Below are 24189 nucleotides of genomic sequence, written 5' to 3' on the forward strand. Positions count from 1 at the left end.
CTTCAGCAGGAATGAGAGGCTGTGTTAGACTTCTTAGATTGGTTCTCTACACCCAGACTTGTAGGGGGAGGAGCCGCACAGTTAGCGGAAGCCTTGTATGGGGTAGCCACTGTGGTCCATTGCAACAGTGGCGGAGCCATTTCAGGGAAGATGGTTAAATGAGGGTCTGTTTTAAGGTTGTGAATGACTGTTTATTCTTCTGTGGAGAGTTTTATGTTTTTGGGAAGGGACCTGAGAAAAGGTGTTGAGGCCAAGCTGGAGGCAATGAATTTCTGGAAGGTGGCTATGGGTTGGTTAGGTGGGAGAAGGGGAGGGCATGATTGGGTGGTGGCAGCTATGTACTGGGAGAGGTAAGGTTCACTGTTGGGTTAAGATTGATTCCTATTGGAAAGATTGGAAACAAAGAAGTCTTTGCATTGTAGAAATCAGGAGGAGAGTAGGATTTTGACAAATCAAACTTATGGTTAAACTGGGATGCGCAGCTGAGGGTATTGCCTGATAAGACTGAAACTGCTGTAGAATTGAAGCTTTTGGTGGAAAGATTAATAACAGTGTTTTGAGTTCTGGATTTTGTGGATATTCAGGAAGGAGCTCTAGACGATGTGACAAATTGAATAGGTCAGCAAGGGAGGGTGTGGGCAGTGTGAAGAGTTGATGGGAGTTTCATTGTGCCTGCGATAGTTGTTGATGGGTAGTGATGCTCTATGGTGAAAGGAGATAACATCTGGAATGCTCTTCCAGGTTTTGAAGGTCAAGGGTTTCAATTTTGAAGCTTTGGTGCATGTAGTTGGGACTGCATAATAACAATATCGTGCGGAGGGAGGAGGTGTGGTTCTGTGATGCCTGTACCATGGATATGTGTTTCTGTAGTAACATATTCGTGAGGGATAGTGGTGGGCAGAATCTAAAAACATGAAGGTCATTGTGTTAGGAGGAATGGTATCCAGAGATAGCTGCTGTTATGGTTACCTTGGGGGAGAGGAGGAGGGATTATGTGGCTTGGGCAGTGTTTAAGAAACAGGATGTGAAACTGTGTTTTCACATCCTGTTTTCACCAAAGGGTAGAGATACTTTGTGAACTATTGCTAATCTGGAGGCTAGTCAGCATTGCTAATCCCCAGTACACTAAACTCTGGACGTGCTTTTATGATCATTATGCAGCATTATTATTATTATGCAGCTTGCAATGAATCACCACACATACCTGGCTTATCAGCTTAGATGTTTCACCTCAGATGATTCTACATTTCTGAAAAATATCTCTCTATGATACTCATGAGCTACTGCCACATTATTTGATGGAGTGCCTACTGTCAGCCACCAAATATGTCTTGATTTTAGGATGAGCATTCATTCAAAGTTACAAGTTCGTTTCAGCGGAGAAATAGCTGAGATATTGTCAAATGGGGTCTGAACCATCTGAGCATGTCTCTTGGATGATTCTATCCACAAAGGCAGAGGCCCCAACCAGCTGTGGTAGCAGCTACATAAATTCATATATTTTCAGATTATCATATCTTAAAGCCAAAAACACAGTTTTCTGAATTGTGAGAATCATTTAAAGGATTATTTTCTGAAATTTGTAGAATTTCATGAATACTGATGTAGCTGTAGTACACCATAACAGATCAATGTCATCTAGTTAATCAAGACCAGTACAAAAGCAATAGTGATTCTCTGCCTTTGCTGTATAGGTAATAGGTATGAAACATTTGAAATATTGAGGTTAATGAGGCGTTATTTCCCTTTAACATCAGTCTTCTTTGAACTCAAGGTATTAATCCTTTGGTGTCTGAGTACTTACACTGATGGAGATACTTTTGCATTATAGTTGGGAACAAATAAACACTGTACAAGAAATAACAAATTCATCCGCAGAACTGGAAAAAATCATAGGCAGCTTACATACAGTAGCATGCAACCATCCTATGGTGAAAGGGTGAAGTATAAATTGGCTAATTCAAAGTGTGAAATACTAGTATGTTGTCTCTTTAAGTTTTTGTAATCTTTAATATGGCCTCTGCCCACACTTTGATAATGGTTCTCTGTATACAAATAAATTTACTGCCGTATTCAGTTTTATCTCATTGGACCGAGTATTTTTGTTTCCTTAAGTAAGCATATTGTATTATTTATATATGATCTGAAGTTCCCACAAGTTGCTGTTATCCCTGGTGTTTATAATGGCTAATCTCATTTTTAATTGTATCATCATGATATCTTCATTTAAAAATACCATGTGTGCAGAATTAACTACTGTTGGCGTCGCAACAGTTTAGAGATTAGATTAGATTAATACTTGTTCCATAGATCATGAATACGACACTTCGTAATGATGTGGAACGTGTCAGGTTAATAAAACATGTCTGTACAAGAAATTACATTACACAAAATATTGCATGACACTAATGATTAAGTGTTTTTTTTTTTTTTTTTTTTTTTTTTTTTTTTTTAATTTATTTTTAAATGTTAGTTGGCTATCTGTAAGGCTTTTGATGCTGTTTGGTAGGTGCCCAAAGACTTTTGTGGCAGCATAATTTACCCCTTTCTGTGCCAAAGTCAGATTTAACCCTGCATAGTGAAGATCATCCTTTCTCCTGGTGTTATAGGTATGCACACTGCTATTACTTTTGAATTGGGTTGGATTATTATCAACAAATTTCATAAGGGAATATATATACTGTGAGGTTGCTGTGAGGATCCCTAGATCCTTAAATAGATGTCTGCAGGATGACCGTGGGTGGGCTCCAGCAATTATTCTGATTACACGTTTTTGTGCAATGAATACTTTTCTACTCAACGATGAATTACCCCAGAATATGATGCCATACGAAAGCAGTGAATGAAAGTAGGCATAGTAAGCTAATTTACTGAGATTCTTATCACCAAAATTTGCAATTACCCTAATAGCATACGTCGCTGAACTCAGACGTTTCAGAAGACCACCAATGTGTTGCTTCCAGTTTAACCTCTCATCAATGGACACACCTAAAAATTTTGAAAATTCTACCTTAGCTACAGACTTCTGTTCAAATTCTATATTTATTACTGGAGTTGTGCCATTTACTGTACGGAACTGTATATACTGTGTTTTATCAAAATTTAAAGAGAGTCCGTTTGCTGAGAACCACTTAATAATTTTGAGAAAAACATCATTTACAATTACATCACTTAGTTCTTGGTTTTTGGATGTTATTACTATACTTGTATCATCAGCAAAAAGAACTAACTTTGCATCTTCATCAATGTGGAATGGTAAGTCATTAATGTATATCAAGAACAGTAAAGGACCTAAGACCGAACCCTGTGGGACCCCGTGCTTGATAGCACCCCAGTTTGAGGAATCAGCTGTTGTTTTAACATTACACGAACCACTTATTTCAACTTTCTGCATTCTTCCAGTTAAGTATGAATTAAACCATTTGTGCACTGCCCCACTCAAACCATAATGATTTAGCTTATCTAGTTTTAATGTATGAGATCATTTAAAATGGTGGTGAGTGAGCCTATGCTGATCATGGGCTGCAGTTACTAATGGACACAAATTTTGGAAGTGTTACACGTGAGCAATACACCATACCTGAAATATGTATTCCCCATTTTGCAAGTAACTGAATGAATTTTGCACACAGTTTAGAGTATAGTGTGCTTCCATGTCTAATGGTTAGTGTTATTGGCTACGGACATGAAGGTCCCACTTTTGATCCACAGTGACCAATTGAGATTTTTCTGTGGTTGAAAGATCTGGAATGGGACACATTCATCCTTATGAGGCCAAATAAGAAGATGCTTGATGAAATATGCTGACCTGCAAGCCGCCGAAGTGGAATCAGAAGGAAATGTTTGTGACAGGCAGAAAACCACATGAAATTTATTTAAAATAATTTGAAACTTTCACCATATTACTCACAAAAGGGGACAAACCATCTTTCCCTCTTGTACTGCCAGTGGCGAGACAGCACCTCTTCCCTCATCACAATACTGTGGTTAGTGTAACACGCCCTTTAAAAAATTCTTGTTCATTTTAACATTTTCATGGTTTTTCATACATGCATTACCTCTGATGAGAAATGAAACCATAACTCAGCATCGTACTCCCCTTGACGACCCCCCCCCCCCCCCCCTCTCATCCTTCAGTGTCCACAACTCGTGGCCTAGTGGTTAGCCTGCCTCTAGTTCACAAACTCCCAGCTGGTTCAGAAATTTACTTTACTCTTGGACTGGGTGTTTAGGTTGTCCTAATTATTTCATCCCATTTTCATTGATGCACAAGTTGTCAAAGTGGTGTCAGATAGACTTGCACCAGGCAGCCGAACCACCCCAACCAGGGTCTCCTGGCCAAAAATGCCATACAAGCATTTCATTTTACTGGCAAGTCATAAAAATGAGATTGTGTAATTAGTGCTTACAGAGTTATTACATGGCAAATCTCATTGATATAAAGTGTTTCAAGTATTTACAAAATGTTATTCCTGGTGCTTGTTTGGTAATGTGGATTAAGATTTGAAGTCTAAAAGTGTAATCAAAAGTCACTCACTAGGTAGTAAAACAGTTATAACCTCTAAATGTGTTTATTTTATATCCCAGCAGTCTCATTGTGTTAACTTTTTTTGATATATTCAATTTTTCAGATGTTCCTCTGAATTTGTCCAAACATTCTGGCTGAAGACTGGCTGATGTTGCCCACAGTTGAAAAACTGCTGTGCTGGATATATGGTGAGTGTATCAAAGTAGGTGCAGAGTAATTCAGTAGTGGAACATGGTTAAGTATTCCACATGTGATTAACAGCTTTGCATGCAAGATACAAAATAAAATCTGGGAAACTGTCGCTGAACAATAGTTTATGAATTTGCGGACAGAAATTTGTTAAATCAAACTGAGTGTGTTATTTTTCTTTTAAGTTTTCAGAATTTTTATGTGTGAAACATGGTTAATAGCCTCTTAACTGAATTCTTGCTAAAGTACCTATTAATTAATAAGCATTGTATTTCTCTCTGGGACTTTTGTATTATCTTCTGTGATGTCCTTCCAGTATTGCTATGGAAATATAAAAGCTCGGGGCAAATTGCATTTTGTTTCACTTAAGTAAAATATATTTAAAAGCTAATAAAAAACTGGTAAATATTTTGAGGAGCTAAGTTATGTCATTTATTTTAGCATGTAAGTGTTCCTCAAATTAATGTGATGTTTTTGTTTACTGACATGCCGGTAATTTAATATTACAGTTATGCACTGACAAACGGTGAGAAGAATTTTTCTGTTTTTCTCATTTGTCTGTTCACTGTAGAGTTATAAGTACACACAACCTCTGAAGACTGATCTATGAAGGTTGTGGCCAAAATGCTCAGAATACTGCAAATTTTGTTATCACAATCATATGTGACTGGTCATATTTAATTCTTGATTTCATGTTGCTTTGGTTGGAATTTGAATTAAACAACTGTGATTCATGCCTCATGGTAAAATTTGTACTACTAATACTGAAGTCATAGCTGATATACTGACTAATAAATTTTATATATATCACTATCAGATAATTATTTTGCATTTTATGTGGTGATAAAGCAGTTAATTGCACATAAAGCTAACAAGTGGAATCCCACCTTTAATATTAGAATTCTGTTATACCTTGTACCAACTGTTACCTGCAGGAAAAATTTTACAGAATGAATGTACAGGATGCAGTGCAGTTGTTTTGGTAGTCTTATACGAACTGTTGCTTTTGGGCTGATGTTGTTATTAATATGCCTCCATCTGTTTTGTACAGTATTTAAACTGTTATAAAATACAGAAAATTGATTGATTTTAAACTGCTTGCTTGTAATAAAATGAACCTGTAATTGATTTTTTCAAATAACATACCTTGACTGGAGGTAATGATATAAGCCATTCTCTCTCCTTCCAGTATCTGCCAAAGGTGACAGCTGTGAGATGAGGAATATAGTTCCATCATATATTCAGTAAAAATGAAAACTTAATTGGGTTTATCTAGGGTTGTTACCTATGATAATTATGAAGATAATCATGGTAATGAGTGAATCATTTAATCTCAGTTTTAGTTCTTGTTTCTTCATTGTTTTCTGATTGTAAAAATACTATGTTTCCTCCTTTCCTGTAGATACTGATTGAAAGTAGATGAAATGCAAAATGTACTGATGTGGCCTTCTGTATAGTCTTGGTTCCCTGTCCAGGTGAAAAACATTTCTCTGATGAATAGGGAGGATTTTGAAAGAACTCGTGCTCATTTTCTCACATAGTGATATTTTAATACTGATTTTTCAGTAAAGCTTGCCATGTTCTGTGAAAAACATTTAAAAATAACAGGAATTTAGGCAATGGTTGTGATTGCTAGTGTCAAACACATACTCTTATTGTTTTATGTACCAACAGTCCGGTACAAAGAGAGTTAGTTTTGTCAACTTATACACTTCGGGGTGATTTATGGTTGGTTGGTTTGTGGGGGTTGAAGAGACCAAACTGCATACGTCATCGGTCCCAGTGATTATGGTAAGGCTGCAGCTGTTCTGATCTTTTAAAAACTCCCTGTTGTTCCCATGTATATTTTGGCCTGTGTTCATACTGTTTTCTGCCACTTTGAAGTTGTAAGTGAAACAGCTGGAACAACTTGTGAGGGTTTAAGTAAGTGCCATACTCAGGAATGTTGAGCTTCAGAAAAAAAGTGGAACACTGGTTAATAAGGATTGAATTTGTTATACATAACATTGAGTGTGCCATGAGCAAATTTGCACAAAATATTAAAATTCTAAGACCATTGACCATATCTGATTAGCCTACACAGTGTATGACCTTTGTTGAGAAATGACTGATAAGATTTCCTTGGGTGTTGTGGTTAGATTGATTGCCCCCCCCCCTTTTTTTTAATATATATATATATATATAGTTGGAGGAACAAAGAGTTATGAAATTGACACATCTCAGAGCTACTGAGTGCTCTGACTGGTGTACAGAAATATCATATGATTCATAATACAAGTGGTTTTTTTCTGGAACATAAAGTCACCTAAATAAATTAGAATTTTGGCTTTAGTGTTAGAAATGACCAGTAAAAATTATCTTCTGGTGATTTTTGAGCAAGTCATGAGGTCCTCTATCTTTGCTGTCAAATAACCCACCTTCCCTGACACGTGTTCCTCATGTTTCACAACAAAAGTGATTCGCATTTCTGAAATTCCAAATTCATTTTAATTTTGTATTATTTGAAACTTTTATTGGCCTCTCTACACCAATTCTTGCTGTTTCTAGTTGTCAACACTCTGCTTTTAAAAAAAGGAGAAAGACAGAAAATTGTACTAAGCAGTCATCCATATTTTCACCAATAAATGAGCTAGTATTTCATTAATTTTATGCTAATTTCTCTTCTTGGTTTCCTTATGTGTTAAATTTTTGTGACTTTTGATGTTCAGTGTACAATATTTCTTAAATCCTTCCTCTCAATCCTCTTTTATTTGTTTCTTCTGTGATATGATTTATCACATTACTGTATTTGTTGTTTAGTTATTTCCATTCTGTGGCTTTTTCCTTGGTAATATTCAGCTGAAATATTTTTTCAATAGTTGATATCTATATTCCTTGTTCCTCATGAGTACTGAATAATAACTATTAAGTACTCCATTTAATTATTTACTTGCAATTCAAATCAATGGCAGTATCATTACCTTCCAATATTACAGTTTTAATTCTTAAATGGCAGTCAGATATATCAGAATATATTCACATACATTGTATTTTTTTATTCCATCGTGTAATTTTCCCTTCCTGCGGCATGGGCTGTGCATTAAATGTGTGAAATCTTACAATATAAGTTCATGCTTCCTGTATGTGGTACTTTGTTCTCTGACTATTGTTACATTTGATATAAAAAGTTGGAGATGGTTACATGTTTTCAAAATTTGATTCAGTGTAAGGATAGTACAGGTGGATCACCATATGAAAAAAACACTAACAAAAAGACAAAATAAATGTGAGGACATGCCTTTTAATTTTATTTTTTCCATAAATATGGGAGACCAAAAAGTGCCTATCAGAAAGCAGTGTTTCATAAATCATTTCCACCTACCAGGCAATGTGAATGGATTATTTGAATATTAATTAATTTGTTATGAATTATAGAAAAGCTTTTTAAATATTGTGGGAACAATCTCTCTCTCTCTCTCTCTCTCTCTCTCTCTCTCTCTCTCTCTCTCTCTCTGTGTGTGTGTGTGTGTGTGTGTGTGTGTGTGTGTGTGTGTGTGTGTGTGTGTAAAGTCTCTTATATATTTTTAAATCAGTATTTTCATACGAATTCACGTTGTAAAAATGATGAAACAAATGAATATGTATGTTGGTAATAAAATTACCATTTCAAATTACTAAATAGTTATACGAGTGCTGTTGTGTAAGTTTTTGTAACCGACAATGTAACATATATTTTTTGTATTATTATTTTTTTCTCCCCCATTTACTCTTTCTAGCGCTGGATGGTACTGACTATATGTGTCACTGGCTTCCTGAAATATTGGTAACATTTAAGATTTGGGGCTCATTGTTGTAGTTAGTTCAGAAAGGAATATTCAAGCATCACACTGATTCAATAGCTGCTTAAACAAAATATATGACTGAAACACAAGGCAGAAAAGTAATTAATTTCTTCTAGTACATTAATACTGTGTACTGTATCAGTGACAAAAAAATGAATTAAAATCAGTTATCTCACTGTATGGAGAGCATTCTTTCTAGGTCCCTGAGTGAAAAGTGAACTCGTATAAAAGTATTCAAGTCTGTACACAGGGAGAAAAATAATTTGAGAGCTATGTGAGGAATTTTTGACACTATCGATTTAGCATTTTTCACACAGTTTTAACTTTTTTTTTCAGTGGTAAGTTTCTCATCACAGTGGTAAGTTTCTAATCACAGTTTATTTTATCATCTCTGTTGTATTACACATGCTGCTATGAAGATAACTATTTCATAACCACACACACACACACACACACACACACACACACACACACACACCAGCATATGAGGAACAGTGTATGTTAAGTACTTAGACGTTTATAACAATTGTTGTCAACATACTGATATCGGAGCAAATTGTTTGTGACTGGTCACTATCTATCTTCTCCTCCACCACCACCATCTGCACCTCTTCCTCCCACTACTCTCACTTTCTGCTAGCATGCTACAAAGTTTGGACATTGAATTTAAAAAAACAAAGGCGATGTTGTAGTTAAACTTAGAATAATTGTATAGAGTGCTGGTCTGAATATTTTTTTCATGTAACCATATTGTGGAAACATTCTTTTCCATTTCAAATTATGTACACAGCTGCGTTAATGACAGTGATTATTAACATAGACATACTTCCAATGGTACATCATTATTTCGCCCTTACTGCAAAACAGGCACTTTGTTGATCCCTCTGTTTTTATTGTTTCATTTATAATAGTTAAAATTGAAGCATCTTTGGCTAACACCCCTCACACCATCTAAGCAGTTAATTTAATATTTAATTTTGTAAGATAAATGTAAGGAAAAGTTAAATTAGGAGCTCCTTTCTTGCTCCGAAGATTATAAGTTTATTTGCGTGAATGTTCTTAAAGAACTAAAAGGTAGTTATTAGTAGTTTGTTTCTCTCTCTCTCTCTCTCTCTCTCTCTCTCTCTCTCTCTCTCTCTCTCTCTCTGTGTGTGTGTGTGTGTGTGTGTGTGTGTGTGTGTGTGTGTGTGTGTGTGTGTGTGTGTTTTGTTAGTGCACAAGCATGTGTGCCTGTTGTCAACTGAACTTGTACAGTATTCCTGTAAACAAGATATTTTTTTATGATGTGCTCTCTACAATTACGTTGTAATACATTTTATGTGATAGGATTTTGTTCTAAACATTCAAAAAACACATTTGTACAAAACTAATTTTCTGTTTTACTTCTGGTTATTTCACTGTCAAGGGAACCAGCTTAATTATCGTTATTTAATTTGGTATTCTTGCCCTAATTTCAGTGTACATAGTTATGCATATTTAACTTTATCATAGTTTTATATTGCGTAATAAAGTGATGTCTGCATTGTAATAGCAAATAGCTGAAATTAATAAATATTGTGTAAAATTTGAAAGTAAATATTTTTCTTAACTGAGGGACAACAGTGACTTTCAAGCAAAAGGCAAGGGGAAATATATTTGTTTGTCACATATTTTCTGACATGTAATGTAATTTACTGTTTCTGGATATGTTTGTATACTTAGCCTGCTGACTCAGTATTTTCTGTTTCCTTTCTACTGTTTATGTTCTTTCATATTTTCTGCATGTGTTTACATTTATTTTTTTCGTTCCTTTTCTGTTGTAAAAAGTAAAGTAAGATGTATTAAATGTGATCTTGTAGAAGATATATGTACAGTCAAATTATTTTGTTTTTATATTATTCATTATTCACTGTAAGGAAAAGTGTTTTATATTTTTAGTAAGCTCGGTAGAAGCATTAATACGAAATAGAATGTGCTACTGACAATACTCTGCTTCTGCCACTATTGTTCCTGGCGGCTATTTTGACACATTTGTGACTTCGTGAGAAAATAAAATGTTTCCTGTAACACATTTTTCAGTATGAAGTATTTTAGCATATAAAATTTGATATTGTTTTCTGTTTGGACACACAGAGTGTAATTATACAAGACTGAGTCTGACAGACCCAAAATCTCTTGGTTTTGTATTGTTTTTATGAACTGTTGTTAAAGTTGACTGAAATACATAGTATGGTGACCAAACTTTTTTTTTTAATCATCATTGCGACCAACACACTAAGAATATTTCCAAATATTACATATGGAACTAACAGCATTGTCATTATTAAGTTTTTCTTCTATTATCAGACTGCATATACAAACAGTGCAGCACTTGGTTTGGTGCATATTGCTTTCCAAATTCAGTAATTTGAAGAAGTGACACAAAACTAGAATGAACCAAGCACTAAAAATAAAGTGAAGGTGAGATTTTTCATCATTATGTGCTACTGGTCAAGTAGGTTTTAAAGAATATGGAGATATATCCTGTCTCATTTCATATGAAACATAATAATTAAGAAGCGGGGAAAAGTCTTGACTGAGTCATCAGAGATTTCTGTAGCCCACAAAAGATAGCACTGATGTAAGTTATACTAAAGTGTTCCACACACAGCCAATGAACGTGGAATGCAGGCTCAAATTCAGTTATAACAATAACTGTACACTGAATCTGACTCGAGAGAAAATTCTATAACCTAAATAATAAATTGAATTGACAGAGTTAAAAAAAAAAAATTAGTGACAAAAGGCTCAGTTTTGAAAGAAATAATTATGAAAGGTTACAAAAAATACTAAGATTTCTTTATAATACATCAGTATGTGACTCTCTTTTACTTCTTATTTTTCTTCCTCTGTAAAGTTCAGGTGTAGAAGAAAGGAAGAATGGGATATCTCAAAACATTATTGGCGGAAAAATAATTTACAGACTGTAAAAATTCGTGATGCAGATATAGAGGAATATCATGCAACTAACTATATTGAAAAAACAAGATGAGTTAAGAACATAGATGCCTCATACAAGAGCATGCACATAATTTCTCATATTGTGAAATTCTAAGCTAAGAATGTAAGTTGAAATTATAATCTTCATTGCATTTCTCCTCTCAGCAAAATTAACCATTTCAGAATCTTGGTGAGCTCATATTTCTAGCTAGATAGCTAGAACTGTAACTGTTGTTCCTGTCTCATATTATTGAATGTTAATTTATTACATCCTACATGATTATTTCTGGCTGCCATTTGCCTTTTGCATCACGTAAATACTAGCATTCTAATCTCCTTCCTTAGTTTGGGACTCATTATTTTTGCCCTTTCCATGTTATTACACATTTCATTTTTCTTCAGTTTTCTCTCCTAGTATTCAGGATAAGGATACTGGTGATGCTAAATATGAAGTCTCGCCTAATTATAACCCTTTTTCATGTGTGTGTTCTGCCACCGCTCGGTGAGTAGATTTTTCACTGCCATTATGTGGAAACTTTACTTGGTGAAAAAACCCTTTATATAGTATGAATACTTCAGAATATTTCTATTAGGCATTACCTTCCTGGGTATCAAAGCATTATGTGAGAGGAAAGGATGGTTCTAGCGCCCAAGTGCACTTGTGACCACCACGCAAGCATGCACGCCCCCCCCCCCCCTCACACACACACACACACACACACACACACACACACACACACACACACACACACACACACAGAACAAAATAAATAATAAGTTTGTGGGAAAGGCAGATGATTCAACCAGACATTAGTACAATAACTACATGTCTATGTTAAGTGAAAGCACAAAGATTGCAGAATAGTGCCACTGTAGAATATTTTATGGTAACAATTTTCTGTGTGTTACCATTGTATTTTAAATTTCATGAATGTCGGACTTTTTGCCTTTATGCGGAGATTGAAAAGTTTAAGATCCATATAAGTATGTTATGTTTATATTTCACCCTTAGAGGTGGAAGCAATTCTTCCATAATATACTATATAGTATTGATACTTTATTTATTGAGAGTAAACTTTAACTTTTATGGAAAAAGAGCAAAACATTGGTTTTAGCTTTATTCCATGATAATATGAAAGGTCATGTAATTACCAGTTCCAGCACAGAAATTTTATATTGTACATTGAGGTAAAAAGTCAGTCCCCCTCCTCTCGGCACGCACGAACTGTGGAAATAAAACTTTCAGAAAGTGCATTATTTGCCTAGGAACTGTTGAACTCTTGTCAAGCAGCACACATGAAATACTACCTTAACAGAAAAGAAATGATATGGCCAACATTCCTTAAAAGGTGTTTTACCGTCATGTTGTCATGCAGCCATATTTCATTCTTTAGTGCTGTCATCAAATTCAGTCAATTCTTTGTCACTGAGCAAGCAGTTTACTTCAGGTGTTTCCTTGCACTCCACTGGAAATTGTCATGTTCAATGCCTTAGACAATTAAAACAAGCCAGAGGTGCAAATTTGTGTACTTACTAAATACTTTGTCACTGGTGATAACCATTTGAGTTCACATATCTGTATCTGTTCCATCCACTGCTCAAAACTTTTACAAGTACTGGCTTTTTTATAATTCTCCAGTGGAGTGCAAGAAGAACATGTCTGTGCTAAGGAATTGAAGGATTTTCATGAAACTTGTCACAATTAAGAACACGTTCCATGCTGAAAAAATAGAAAATTAGTTGTGCACTAGTCCACCCTAACATAGTTCTTTAGTAGTATGTGCAATCTCATTTCTTTTCTGTCAATGTTATCTACAGGGTATTTCAAAATAAACATACCAGTTTTAAGGCATTGTGGCATTTATTACGTTCAACTTACAATTATAAATAATACACCAAATGAAAGAGCAACTCGGACAGTTTTCTTTTTATACCTGTGCCCAATGGGCAGAGTATGGAATGACAAAGGGTGACTGAAAAACGTGTTGAACGAGTGTGAGGCTTTCACTCTTAGACCCAAAAAATTCCCCGCAGAAAGTTAATGTGCCTTTCTTTTTCGGTGAATGAACTGTAACTGATGTTTCTTACCTTGATGTGCTACACCTATGGCCTGTGCCTCAATGGGAAGAAGCTGAAAAATCTTTTTTTTGGGAACAAGATGGTGCACCACCTCACTGGCATAACTCAGTATGCGACTGGTTAAACGATATTATATCCGACCGGTTGATTGGGTGGAAGAGGCCTGTTGACACAGCATTTTATGCATGACCTCCACGTCCACACACTATCTGATGCGATCACGTGTATGTGCGTCTGATACCAGCTGATCTATCTGACTTTAGAAACAATGTTATTGTAACACTTACTCCTGACACATTGATCAAGATTTTGGAATAACTTGCCTATCGACTCAATGTGTGATCGGTGTTCGCACTGAATAATTGTCAGAAAAACTGTTTGTTTCTCTTTAATGTGGTGTATTATTTATAATTGCAAGATGAATATAAAATGCACTACAAAGCCTTAAAACCCATATATTCATTTTGAAACACCCTGTACTATGTGACTGCTGACTCAGTGGGTGACAGACTACAGAGATTCCATGGTTAGGGTTTGAGTTAAATTAGTACTGCAAATTTCTCTGACACTTAATGTGATGATTGCTTTAGTAGATCAATACCCAGTTAAGTGTTGTGATATTGAAAGGAATGGCTAATTTGAAAAACTGCTTGAAAGTGACATATGCAACATAATTGGTTTTTATAGTGTGAAAAACCTAAAACTTTTGGCAACAATTAAAAGGTGTCTAAATGTGTGTGTGAAGGGTGTCTAAATGTGTGTGTGTGTGTGTGTGTGTGTGTGTGTGTGTGTGTGTGTGTGTGTGTGTGTGTTGGGAGGAGACTACAAAGAAACTCACAAAACGGGGTGAATTCTTCACAAATTGGAGTACAGTCTTTTGTGATCTTTTCTCCAGTCTTTTTTCATAAAAAATGATAATTTACCTTATCTGAAGAGTGCTTAGAATCTTTGATATGTGTTTCTCCAGTAAAGGTAATGAAGTGAGATGTTCGCACTAATTGAACACCACATCATTACCAGTTATCTCACTAGGAGCAGCTGTCAGGCTACATAGGATAGTGAATAGATATTAATAAATTCCTTTAATCTGCACTAAAACTGGTTAGGTTTAAAAATCTTTTATTTTCAATTGCTCTCATTTTTGTGTCATAAGCTGTGAGAGAAAAGCAAATGCATCAATGTGAAATAGAGCCTCTAGATACATATAAGAGTGCTGATTCTGAAATTTCTAAAAGTTTGAAGAGCTAATAACCTAACAGTTATTTAGACATGTAATGAAAAAAACATCACAAACCTTGCCCATTTGAGAGGCATCGTGACTGTAATCTATGTCTTCCAGAGAACCTTAATGGCAGCCAAGTATTCATTGTTACCATACTTCTCATAATTCAAATTATTTGTTAATTAATAGAATCATTTTACCAATTACATGCACTTAAGCCAGATAATCCATGTCAGATACGAATATCCTCTATGCTTAATGTTTATTATTATTATTATTATTATTAGTATTACTACTACTACTACTACTACTACTACTATTATTATTATTATTATTATTATTATTACTGCTCGTACTACTACTCTAATAATAATTTTTATTATTTGATTTTACACTTACTAAAATATTCCAGGCTATTATTCTAGTCAAATTAATTTCTTCCAGAGTCCCAACATTTTGTCATTGACTGTAGAGGACATCTTAAAGGGCGGTAATGAGGGGGGGGGGGGGGCTTCTCTTGGGTGAGGTAAAAGTTTTATTTCTGTATGCTTCTGTGCAGAGGAATGATATGACGTTTTTAAAATCACCCCACTGTGGAAGACTGGTGCAAATGGGTTTGAGCATCAGAATTCTGAGACTGTTCAGTTTTGCAGCCTCCTTCTGATTAAAATTGTCATGTTCAATAATCTTCTGTCTATCCTAGTATCTGCTCATGGCAGCTTAGACCTGACTCATCTCAAATGGAATACGATTCTCTCCTGGCTGCAAACCAGTGTTCCACAGCACCTGACCTAACTGTTTCTTCTCTTCTACAGTTGGCATTTTGTTCTAATCATTTTATCCACTGTTCCTTTTGTGGTACTGCTGTTCACGAGTATATGATATCCTATTAATTCCTGCTTTTCCAGCAATTTTCAACATTCCTTGGGTTTATAAAGTACATCAGTATTCCTTTCCAAGATTTTCCCTTTGCATACAGTAATGTCTTTAATGCAGGACAGGAAAAGAATTTTGCACTCTTGTATATCACTATGACGCTGAAGTGGCAGTTTTAACTTTATTTTTATTTTAGTAAAGGAATACCCATTCGTCAGCAAGGCATCGATGAGAAATGCCAGTTCTGCATTGAGCAGCTCTAATTCACATATTTTATAACACTACTCCTTGCTGTGGATATGTGGTTTGAAGCCCAGTGTAGATATGATCCGTGCACGTGGGTTGTCGGTATATAATGTTATCCAAGCTGATACCTTTCCTGAAGACTAGCACATACAGAAAATGTAATAGGTCATTGTTTTATTTTGTAAACTATGATTTGTGTTCTTGTTTACCCCGTATTTGGTGCACATTTTCACTTATTTTCACATGAGAGAGACTTTGTGAAGATACATTAGTGAAGAAATGACTACTCAATATTTTTGGCATTTATACAAAGAAATGTTGGTAGGAAACGTTTTTGTACATTTGTTGAGGAAAAATAATAGAATTGAATTTATTATTAACAGATGAAAATGAAAGCAGACAAGATGTCATTCATCTGTGTTTAACAATAAAATTAAGTTCATTACAAAAGTGGAACATGGATGTTAAGAATAGTTCTCTCTCTCTCTCTCTCTCTCTCTCTCTCTCTCTCTCTCTCTCTCTCTGTGTGTGTGTGTGTGTGTGTGTGTGTGTGTGTGTGTGTGTGTGTGTGATTATGAATTTGTTCTCATTTGAGAACTCTCTTGAATAATTAGGACAACAGACTAGCGAGTGGTTGGGATGTGGGTTGGAGATATTCATTGCAGAGTGCTCATTTACTGTCTGCAGATTAAACGTGTCTCTCCCAAACTTAACAGCGAATTTGTGATCTGCAAGTCCTTTGTAAAAAAAAAATGACTCTTGAACATCACAAATTGTTATGAATTTAAAATAAAGAAGACACTGTGGAACACAGTGTAATGTCCATGGAAAATTTTACTGTTTCTAAAGATTTAGAACCCAAAAGCTGGATTTGCTTGTGCTTTAGATCTTATAAATCATAAGTTAAAATATATTTCATTCACTTTAATATATAAATTATAATTTTTCCATTTTTTGGCATTAAGTTTATACGGAAAAGTGCAATATGTCATCTGTTTTCTTCCTTTAATACAATGAAGTTATTCCAAACCAAACTTAAGCTTTTTCTGTCTGATGTAAGGATTAGACATTAATAATATTTACTCTTATGTATTTATAGCAACAACGTATTCAAATTTCTTGTCATAAAAGAATTTTATTTTTAAAATAAATCTTCTAGAGGAAGGGAAGTGAAGGTACTATCTGACCAACAAAATTAGATGTTTAACGTCTAATTAAACTGGGGGGGGGGGGGGGGGGGTGCAGGTTATTTAGTCTTGCATAAAAATTACAATATGTGTGTCACCTATTGTTGTAATGAAACAAATATCCTTAATTGTTGAACACATCTAATAGGACATTCTGTAAACAAAATGAAACAATCTGCAGCACTTAGTTTAATTTCTAAATTGAAAATCTAATGCGAAATGAAATGAGACATTGGCTAGTTTTTATTAAAGAATATTGATTTAGCAGCCTGTGTTGGTTTGGCCAATTACCATTTGTGTATAGTTTACATTCTGTTAGTTACGTACCCAGTAATACATTAAGGTAAACTCGTCAGTTGATTTTCAGAAAGTAAATTATTTTTACTGTTCTCAAGTGGCTACAGCTTGAGTTTTTCTATTTGCTCATGAATTTAATTTCTATATAGTAGCAATACAAATCCGATTTTAAGAACAGTCACATCCGAGGATCATATTGATTTGATTAATGCATCAGCTTCAATTGTAAACAATAAATTTTACTGCACAACTAGTTGTGGAGACTATTGTTCCATCACTGAGCGCCTCAAAAATGACATGATGTGTGACATACGATGATGCAGCAATTGTCTCCACAGCTGGTTGTGCAGTAAAATATATCGGTCACAACTGAAGTGGATTTGTTGATCTAATCAATAGTAGGAATAGTCCAACAAAAATTGGTTTTAATTTGAGTAAAGTTATTGTTAATTTAAATTTCTAACTAACTTGGGTCATGGTTAAAAGATTTTTTACATATATATTTCAATCTTCAGGATTGTGCAATATTTAATTTGCAAATGGTAACTTTTTTTTTTCCCCCCTACCCTCTAGGTGCCGTCTCTACAAGTGATTCTATTTGTCCCCCCACCCTACCCCAAAAAAGTCGAGGCTACAAGACATTTGAGAGATCACTTAAAATGTGAAAGGAATGTATTTTAAGGATAGAATTATTCTAAATTTTATTTCGTTTGTCATGTTGAAAATAAACTATAGAAACATTTTAACATTTACCACAACAAGCAGCAAGAAACACTCAGAGCAATGTGTACCAATGAATGTTTAAATATTTTGCTGCAGTATGTTGTTAATTTGATGGTGATTAACAACTAATAAGAGAAATCAGTATAATAGTTCAACCTGGATGGAAAACAAACAATGATGAAGAGCACATTATGATTTCCCTGTACACACACACACACACACACACACACATACACACACACACACACACACACAAACCACTGGGGCTCAAAATAGGTGTATAGCTGTTTTGAATGTAGGATCTTTCACATTTTGTTCACCTATTTTGGTTTCACAAAATCATGGCATAAAGTGCAACTGATTGTTTGAATCCTGGTAGGCAGATATGTGACCTCTAGAATTTTTATGATGAAAAAAGTAGTAGTGCACAGTTGCATATCACGTGAGATGCACTTCTGTGTCCAAAGTAAACTCCAAACCTCTCTCCAAAGCCTTGTCTGGTGTGTTAATAAATCAAGCAAAAGGTATATGTCAGCACTGCCTTTCAATATTTTCATTGTTACCGTGCTCTTCCCTAATAGCACAGACATCACATGACACAGTTAAACATCTAAATTATACTTTTAAATATCTGAAATGTAATTCACAGATGAGAGAAATAAGATGGTGAACTGGAACCTTCCATAGAAAGAAGAGTAAGATTTTCACATTGCTACCGAAAGCTTATTGTTATCCATGGGTCAGCCAATTTTTCTCCATCTTAGCCTGCATGTAACAGAAATAATTTGTTGTTAGACATTCCTTCACATCTGGTTTTGCTCCAGTTGATAACTGATATCTTACTTTTTTTAAGAAAAATATCTAAAAAGTATTATTAGAAAAGTGGTGTAGTCAGTATCAGTCTTGATGTAATCTGTGCTACTCACAGATCAGGTACCAGAGAATTCAGTCCTGCTTAAATGGGTGGATTTCATAAATGATAGAACTAGTAAAGTAAAGGAAAGTAAGTAGTAGAGCATGCATGGCTGGGATACCCCAAAGGGCAGTTTCATCCTATCCGCCATGCCCACAGGCACCTTTCCTTCACGAAGTATGAGGATTGTGTGTAAGTGTATCTGTTGAGGGTAGGTGATTGTTATGGTTTGTGTGTGTTTGTGTGTGTGTGTGTGTGTGTGTGTGTGTGTGTGTGTGTGTTGGAGATGATGTGGGTGAAACCTAGTGCCGATGCACAGCCTAAAACTTTCAAAGTGCACTAAGGGGGCAACCGAGCTTAACATACCTGTCTCACAGACAGATCCCCATCAACAGTGTCACATGCCCTCATGATACACAGCAGAGAGATTTGGAGATAAATTGAGGGGGTTGGTGCAAAGCATGGTGATCAAGAACTTCATGCCACCAGCTCCCCTTTTTGGCCAAATAGTAGTAGTGTAAATTTCATCCACCACCAGGATTCTAAGGTGTTTACCCCTGAGTCAAGCACCACCACACAAGTGTGTGTTAGGAACCATCATCTACAGAGGTGGGTAAGACAGAACTGAGAAATAGTTGTGCATAATTCACCCTGTCAAATTTGCAGTCAGTGTTAGTGTCACTTTTTCAAATTACAGATTTACAAGCATGAATGTCATGCTACATTAAAAAAGAGAAGTAAGTGTATTTAATGAAATATAATGTAATTGCTCATCATTCCACTAGCACTCTCCTACAAGAAAGTGAAGACTGCTGTAGGTTGTCTGCTTATTCCTGATCCCTATTTTTAGTGCTGTGTTACCACAGATGGTTTTGTTGTTGGTTGGTTATTTATTATTAACGTACCACATGAGTAAACACAATATTGTTAGTATGATTTTATTCTGCAGAGATTCTTGAAATTTTCTGCATGTTCTTTAAAAGTGAGCTGAGTAATATCTTGCAGCTGTTTTATTATGACTGAAAAAACCTGAACTGCAAAATTGCCTCTTTTTAACAATGACTTAAGTTTAATCATTTGCTAATGATCTAAGAATATTCTTGGAGGTCCTGGTATTGTGGAAAGCTATAAAGAATTTCTTAATATTACTTCTTTTGTAATGATGTACATCAATTTTGACAGTTGGGTAGCATATTGAAAAATTCCATTACTCATTACTATTTCTGTGATTTTGTTTAAGAGGAAAGAAGTGACTTTGTTACTGCAAATACATTTGCTGTCTTACACAATAGTGATGACAAGACTGTATTAATACCAATTGTGGGAATCACCCATGAACATGCTAAAATTAACTTACAAACTAAAATCATATTCCAGAAATTACTATACTTGCAGAATGGAAAGTAAAGAAACTTGTGTAGTGTGTGAAGATGATGGTGATGACTTAAAAGTTTTCATTCTGTATACTGAATTCTTATATCAAGATGTTACTTTATCATTATCCAACAATCTACTATGAAAATTCAAAATTATATATTTTTATTTATTACTGTGAATGCTGCATTACTTGTCTTTTGGATGTTGCTTGATTTTTTTAAATTGTATGTTATTTTTGTGAATTTATTTAATATACAGTTAAGGTTGATATATTTGACTGAGAATACCTTCATTCAGGAAAAAGAGCCTTGGTCCAGCTGACATTGTAGTCTCTGGCATGTACCACTATTAATGTCTTCCTGTTTTATTTGAAAAAGCAGTACTAATAGGAGCTCAGAATCACAGTCACCATGAGATTTCAGTGTGTCATACTGCCTTAATTTCATAGACACTTAGTTTTTCATAGTATAGATATTGCAATACTTATGTGGTGTGAAAAATTAATATTTAAAAGTATTCCTGTCTCATACAATAGGAACATATTTCCTTCAGATTCTCCTGTTTAACTGTGGCCTTATATCATCTCATTGATTTTAAATGGACGAAATTGTTGATGTGAGAGGCATTACTGTTATACTATCATAACATTTTCCAAAAGTTCTTCAGGACTATTTTTAAAACCTTTTTCTTTAAAATGTGTGTATACTTCTAATATTACGTGGCAGATTATGTACATATTATCAGTTGTTAAAACCAAGCTGTCACTTTTAGAATGGTCAGCAAGTAATGAACAGAATTTTGTAATAGTCATGAGTGATTGCAGAGTTGTAACTGAACTGCCATGTGAGAAACTGTGCCATTTATGACCTATTTTGATAACTGCTTCTTCTTCAAGTATTTATTGTGATACAGTTTATGAATGTAAGAATGACTTGTAAATAGGCTGAAATATCTCAGTATGTATGAAGATATCTACTTTAATAAATGTTGCATTTTACACACATTCTTGCCTTTCTTAATTTAATCTGGGAACAAGAAACTTCCCTGAATCATGAAGACACATATGTTACTACTCTCCCTGAAAGCTTCAAATAATTTTATGTGTCTGGTAAGCTGCCATCTTATTTAATAATCTATGCAGCTTCTTACTTGCTTTCAATTTGCATTCACAACATATTCCACCATAAATACCCTAACTCTTCTGATTGCAGGACTCCTTATGCAAGATGGTTCCTACTTTCATCCTGAAAATGTCTACAATATAACTTGGAAGAACAATACCCTCAGACAGCTCCATAAATGAGTCATCGAGGAATATCTTCTTCTTGAAATGCTGTTTTATGTAGGGAATCATACTCCTTAAATGAGACTTTTGACATTGCTGTTAATAGTGTGGCATTCTTTGTTATAAGTCTTGTGAAGTGCTTCATTTTTGTGAATAATTTTCCAACCATGAGGGAGTGATACCAGTTTGAGATGTTAATGAGAAAACTGACTGCACCCTTTTAATGTATGACACACAATGTTAAGAGTTTTAAAGATCCTACGAACTTTCAGGATCTCACTTATCATTACACACTATCATGATTAACAAAATTATAGGACTCAATGACAAGACATTAAGTATCTGGAAAGACCTTAGTTAACATGTTGACTGCCTCATATATAGCGACGGAGGTTTCACTGCCAGGCCGCCCCAGGCAGTGTCATCAGGCATGAGGCTCTGCTGTGGCCAGCATCAGCCTCGTGGCAGTCAGTGTGTTATTAACAGATCATGAGGAGCATACAAAGTATGTTCACTTCAATACTATAATGCTTTTGTGTGATCCTGTACAGCCTATGGTACGTGGTGAATGTGGTGTGCACTTAATCAGGATGTTGGATAGGCAACTACGAAAGTCCCAAGATAGGTTCTTCTGTAATTTCAAAACTATTGTATTAAGTAAAAGTGAAGATACCTGTTGGAAGTAATTATCACACTACATGTTACATCTGAGAGAAGTTGTGTTATAATGCTATGGACCTACAAGGTTTGAATAGTCTGCACTGAAGATGGTCACACAGTGACCAAAATCGATCTGTAAAATAAATAAGTTCAGTCTTTATGACCAATGCTGCCATTTATCCAAAATATATTGACTTACAAGTACGAAATCTTTTGTTAGATGATTTTTGGTTTCTGGAGGGATAGATGTTCACAGTATTGCACTTTGAACAAGTAACAAGGGGTATCTAAATTTTTCCCTAATCTAACAACAGAAATCTAGGATGGAATGAACAATATTATGAAAAGTAAAGTTGCTGCTCACCATACAGATGCTGAGTCACAGATAGGCACAACAAAAAGACGGTCACAAATAAATAAAGCTTTGGGCGTAAGGTCTTCATCAAAAATAGACGGCCCACACACATGCACAAGAGTGCACGCGCTAACGCAACTCTCACGCACGACTCATGTGCCCCAACAGAACAGCATTTTGCCTAATTTCTCATTTCATGCCTAGTTGGTATCGATAAAGGATATTTAGTTTTATCAAAGGATAGTTGTAACTAATCAAGCTTGAAATGTTTCCTACTTTGAAACTCTTTGCATTTTTGAACCATGATTTAAGTACATTTCACTTTTTTATCATTTTAATGTATGGTTTGATTCCTGTTGCTCTGTTTTACCAATGTTATTTCATTATCTGTGTTACTAATTGCATATTTTCATTTGTTTGTGCACATGTTCCAGTGACTGCAGTATAGTGTGCCCCAGCAGAATAACAATATACTAATAATTTACAGTTCAGATGTGTCTTGTCTATATATACCACATGAGCGGGAATGAATTTTCTATCTTCAGTGAAGTATACACTGCTTTTCCACATTTACAGAAATGCAAAAGTTACAGAGAGACATAGCCACAGAAAATACTGTGGACTGTGTTTGGCTATCCATGTGTAGTGACACATGCTGTAGTGAATCCTGTCAAGAGAATGCTGGGGTGCTGATAATACAGTTCTGTAACACATATCACACACAGAGAAGAGGCAGTTGTGAGCTCCATCATTGGTGGAGTAGACGTCGCAACTGCTCCACTTGCTGATCATTCTGAGATATGGATTGTGATTTGTAGTGACTGTATCATAAGTAAAATCTGCTATTGTCTGGAATATGCCTGCTTCATCTGAAGGCTTCTATTCTGCACTATAGCTCTCCAATATTATGTATTACCTCTCAAAAAAATCATTGGTGTCATTTATAGTTGACCTACATCTTGACTGGTGCTTGCCCCTCCAACTGCAGAGTGCTACTCTTCAATCAACTAATGAACAGCTTGGTTCCAAATTTAGCCTGGAGAATGTGTAATGGATGCATTTATGACCCTATAATGAGAGCTATCCAATTTTGGACACTGTCTCAATTTTCAGACATAGGTCACAGCATCCAGTTCATCTTATAAAGCACTGCTTTATCTGAAAGATTCACCAAAATTGGCAAGTGGCTTTTGAAACGCATATCCTTGACAATTTTTCATTGAAGAGTGATTGCGTGGGCTGGTCACCAAACAATAGATCATTGGAGGAAAGCAAACCCATAGTAGTGCTGAAGCAGATGCTCCAACATCTGTTTACAAGACATAATTATTCCACAGTTTTGACTACCTCAGCAGCTTCACCTTAGGTTACATGTCTGCAACACCCTATAATGTGTTTTGTGCATAAAAGTCTCCAAAATTGGAGGGTATGAGGGTGAAGCTTCTTGGGTAAAATTTTAGAGAGCCTTCTTTT

General features: G+C 35.2%; 1 protein-coding gene across 3 annotated transcripts in view; it reads left to right on the top strand.

Annotated features, from left to right (window-relative positions):
* Positions 1–22976, top strand: part of LOC126348507 (protein hairless) — an 83987-nt gene extending 61011 nt beyond the window's left edge. Inside the window, exons 4-5 of one of the 3 annotated variants that reach the window (XR_007565174.1) lie at positions 4632–4716; positions 21628–22976. Coding sequence is in view for 1 of the 3 variants with exons in the window: in XM_050002360.1 (XP_049858317.1) it covers positions 4632–4666 (35 nt within the window). In the remaining 2 variants the exon portion in view is untranslated. Of the gene's footprint in view, positions 1–4631; positions 8002–21627 lie in introns of those variants that run through there. The other 2 variants (XR_007565173.1, XM_050002360.1) reach the window with 2 other exon arrangements.
* The last annotated feature ends 1213 nt before the right edge of the window (positions 22977–24189 follow it).

This window comes from Schistocerca gregaria, chromosome 1, assembly GCF_023897955.1.
Source record: "Schistocerca gregaria isolate iqSchGreg1 chromosome 1, iqSchGreg1.2, whole genome shotgun sequence".
NCBI classification, from domain to species: Eukaryota; Metazoa; Arthropoda; class Insecta; order Orthoptera; family Acrididae; genus Schistocerca; species Schistocerca gregaria.